This window comes from Pseudozyma flocculosa (assembly GCF_000417875.1).
Source record: "Pseudozyma flocculosa PF-1 unplaced genomic scaffold scaffold00007, whole genome shotgun sequence".
In the NCBI taxonomy this organism is placed as follows: domain Eukaryota; kingdom Fungi; phylum Basidiomycota; class Ustilaginomycetes; order Ustilaginales; family Ustilaginaceae; genus Pseudozyma; species Pseudozyma flocculosa.
In genome coordinates this window covers 922,778-926,772 of record NW_006920875.1, presented here as the reverse complement: position 1 = coordinate 926,772, position 3,995 = coordinate 922,778, and the positions used below count along the sequence as shown (strand labels likewise).

General features: G+C 68.6%; 2 protein-coding genes across 2 annotated transcripts in view; one reads left to right on the top strand and one right to left on the bottom strand.

Moving 5' to 3' along the window:
* The window catches only part of PFL1_02693 (uncharacterized protein), a gene marked incomplete at both ends in the record, with an annotated part of 4,383 nt that extends 4,216 nt beyond the window's left edge, over positions 1–167 (top strand). Inside the window, one exon of the mRNA XM_007880207.1 lies at positions 44–167. Coding sequence (XP_007878398.1) covers positions 44–167 — 124 coding nt within the window. The remainder of the gene's footprint in view (positions 1–43) is intronic.
* Positions 168–356: 189 nt separating this feature from the next.
* PFL1_02692 (uncharacterized protein) lies at positions 357–3,545 on the bottom strand (the record flags this gene model as incomplete). The annotated part of the gene is made up of 1 exon (XM_007880206.1): positions 357–3,545. The coding sequence occupies one exon, from the start codon at positions 3,543–3,545 to the stop codon at positions 357–359; it is 3,189 nt and encodes a 1,062-aa protein (XP_007878397.1).
* Positions 3,546–3,995: the final 450 nt, after the last annotated feature.

Below are 3,995 nucleotides of genomic sequence, written 5' to 3'. Positions count from 1 at the left end.
CGACCAAGCGCACCATCCTGCCGCGCGCGCCTCCCCCACGCAGTCGACGCCGCGAGTTCCACTGGGACGTGGCGATGCGTCGCAATATTGTGCCCATCGCCGCGCTCGGGTACTTGAGCATGTGGATCCTCATCCTCGACGCCATGCGACTCGGTCGTGCCGGCTGAGTCGAGGCTGGTCGAAGCGAGCCAGCTCAGGTTTCATCCGATCCTAGGCGCCCTCGCCGATAGGCAAGCGAATCTCATCCACAGGCCCTCCTCGGCCCTCGCCCAACCCCCTCTCAATGTGCTTTCAGTCTGACGACAGTGATCAGGGCGGCATTTCTATCGCCATCAGCGGCGGCGGCTTACGGCCTTCTACGACGATCCGGGCGCATCTTGCCGTCTATGTCCCATCTTGGCCGCCGATCCACTCGCAGCCTCAGAACCGCCTCGAGATGCACCAGGCACGCCCTGACGTCGATGTCCGTGTTCCTCGTGCTCCTCCTCGTCATCGCTGCTACTCTCCACCCCCTCCTCCTCCTCCTCCTCCGCATCATCATGCGCCTTTTCATAAAAGCCACGATGACTCCAAAAAAGGCCACAGGCACCGACGAGGGCGAGGGCGGCAAAGAGGGCCTTGAAGAGCCAGACGAGTTCGGGCCGGCCGCGCTCGAGGGCGATGCCGTACACGGCCGACGTGGCGAGGGGCATAAAGGCGTTGACGCTCGTCACGAGGATCTGGTGCGCCGCGAGCGCCTTTGTCTGGTCGTCTTCGGCCACGGCGTTGACGACGAGCGCGGTGCGCAGCGACGTCGAGCCCGAGGCTACCTGCAGCAGCACCACGCCCAGCGTCAGCGGGATCCAGGGCGACTTCCAGAACAGTGCACCTGCCCCGGACCCGGATCCAGCCTCGACCGCAACTCCGGCCGTGGCCGCGCTCGCGATGTCCGCAAGCAGCGGCGGGATGGGGGGAGGAGGGCGCGGCGGTGGGCCTGGCGCGTACGTCGAGCTGGCGAGGACGACGAACGCGATGCATGCCAACAGGTACGAGGCGAGCATGACGCCAATGTCGAGCTTGCCGCGCTGGATCTTTTTGATGAGCTCCGACGGCGCACGCGTGAAGATCGAGTGCGTCTCCCAGTTCGACTCGATGGCCGCGCGCGACTGGTACGACAGCCGCCGCCGCCGCTCCGCCGTCGTCTGCGACGCGCTCCGCCGCAGCCTCGATAGGCCCCCGAGCGAGGCGGCCGCGTGGTACGACGGCCGTCGACGCCCGGTCCTCGCCTCGTCGGGCGTCGTCGCCGTTGCCGTCGCCGAGTCAGTTGCCCCCGACGTCGCCGTGGCGGCTGCCGCCGATCCGCCATCGCCATCGCCGTCGCCATCGCCATCGCCGCCTCTCCGCTCGGTGAGGCCGTAATCGCGCGACGTCATGGTGCCATACCTGCTCTCGGCTGCAGTCGGCTCGCCGCCGCTGGCAGGTCTGCCCATTGAATCGCGCGATCGGACGAGCGGGCGGCGCTCCTCGTCGCCGCCGCCATCTCGACCGCGCGCGCTCTCGCCAGACGCTGCGCCTCTACCGGCGCCCTGCCCGGTCTGCTGCCGCCGACGCCGCTGCTGCTTGGCCTCGGCGCGCATCCTGCGCAGCTTCTCCTTGCGCCTGGCCAGCCCGCGCCTGGCCACGTAGCGGCGCGCCAGCGCCATGGCGGGCGGGAAGATGGCGGTGAGGAAGAGGGCGCGGACGCTCTGCAGCACGCTGACCAGGTAGCCGTTCTGGAGCACGTCGAAGCCAAACTTCTGGCCGTTGTAGAGCAGCAGCAGCGGCACCAGGAAGCACTGGTAGGTCTCCTCGAACACGACGACGAGCGCGAGGTTGAGCAGGCGGAAGTCGACGCGCTTCTGGATCCGGCCGATGGCCGTCGAGGGCGCCGCCTTGCCGTTGCCGGCATCGTCGCCGCGCGAGTCCGAGGAGGGCGGGGCGGCGAGCGCGTCGTGGGCAGTGACGTCCGAATAATGGCGCACCGTGGGCTTGAAGATCGAGAGCGGCCGCAGGAAGTTGAGCGCGCGCAGCTTGGAGCGCCACTTGAACTTTGACTCGTCGGTGGCGGCGTGCGACGTCGACCATGTCCTCGCCGACTCGCTGAAGGCGGACGGGTGGTCATCGGCGTCCGCAGCATCGGCGTCAGCCTCAGTGTCGCCGTCGCCATCGCCGCGGCCGACTGCTGTTGACGTCCGCCTTCGACTGCCATCAGCGTCGCCCGGATCGGCCTGCTGTCCGCCTGCTTCTCCCTCGCCGTCTTCTTCGCCCTCGCTGCCTGCGTCGAGGCTATCGGCCCGGCCGCCCTCGACGTCGTCTGCCTGGGTCCAGCTGTCGATGAGCGTGTGCTCGTGCTTGCGCTTGCTCTCGGGGACGAGGACGAGGATGTAGACAAAGGCGACGACCATCAGGGCGATGTTGGCGTAGAAGGGCGCGAAGAACTCGCCCGACAGGCTGGCCAGCAGGCCGCCGAGGGCGCTCGAGGGGAAGGCGCCAATCTGGCCAAAGCCCTCGATGAAGCTGAGGGCGCCGGCGCGCTGCGACTCGGTGGTGGTGTCGACGACGTAGTTCTGCAGCGCGATGCGGAGCGGCGCGCCGGCCGACGCCTCGGAGAGGACGACGGCGCAGTAGAGGACAACGGCGGCGGCATAGGGGGGCAGCAGCACGGCCAGGCGGAAGACGAGGAGCGCCAGGGCGAGGAAGAGGTGGGTGAGGAGCAGGAGGGGCTTGCGGCCAAAGCGGCGCGAGAGGCCCGAGGCGCGCGAGAGGATCATGAGGCCGAGGAGCGCGCCCACCGTCACCATGGCGGCCGAGTAGGTCGACGTCGACTTTTGCACCCACGGCAGCGCGCACTCGGGCGGGTTGGGCAGCTCGGGCGCCTGCAGCAGCTTGACCAGCGTCGAGTACGGCGCCGCTCTCGGCCCCCACGCCATCGGCTGCAGCCAGGAGGACGACCAGGAGAACCACGAGAGCCACGAGGCCCCGCCCGCCGCCGTCTTGTCGCGGATGCGCGGGTCGTAGACCTCGCACATTACGAACGTGTAGACCTTGAACATGCTGGCGAGCGGCATGCCGCTGGCCAGGCTGCCGATGAGCGTCACGACGGCCATGTGGTAGGGGCTCGGCCGCCCTGCGCGGAACGCCTGCGAGACGTCGCGGATGGTCTGGGCCGGCGCGGCGGCCGACTCGTTGTCGTCGCCATCGTCATCGGCCGAGAGGCCGTACGAGGTCGTGGAGCCCACCGAGTAGCGCGAGCTCGACGCGCGCCGGTCTCCCGCCGACGGGCGCTGCGATGCCACCGAACGACGCTGCTGCGCTCGATCTGCGCCGGTCCCATGCTGGCCAGACCTGACCCTGTCATCGTCGTCCTCGTCGTCGTCGTCGTTGTTGCGATCCTTGCCTTGTCGTCGACCGTCCTGACGCTTCTGCTCGCGCGGCTGCTGCCTCCGGCGCTGCGGGGATTCCGACGACGATCGGCTCCTTGCCGACAGCGTTTGCTGGGACGGCCGACGCCGCGGCTGCTCCGACATGCTAGCTGTGACTCGGCTGCCTAGGCTGCCTCTGCGGAGCGTCCCGAGAGCCTGAGCTTGGCGTGGGAGCGGCGCTAGGCCGAGTATGTATGGTGAGTAGTGGTGGTCTGGTCTAGCTTGGCTGACAGTCGTTTGCGCGCGCGGGCTCGGCTAGGCTATGATCTGGGCAAGCTTGAGGCGGGCGGTGCCGGCTCGGTCGAGGCGATTGGTTCGGAAGGGCTCCGTTGGCGCTGCGGCCGCAGAGCAGTTGGACTCCTTCACTGCGAGGGGGCAATCGCAACAGGACGGAGACAGGCAGGCAGCGGCGATGGTGGTGTTGGTGGTGTTGGTGGTGGTGGTGCTGAAGAAGGGAGGAGCGAGTTGGTCAGGTCGAGGGCCTGTCCCCCTGGCTGGCTCGTTGTCATCCTCTATGACAGGCCGAGGCGAAGCAAGGTGGAGGGTCCGCCGCCT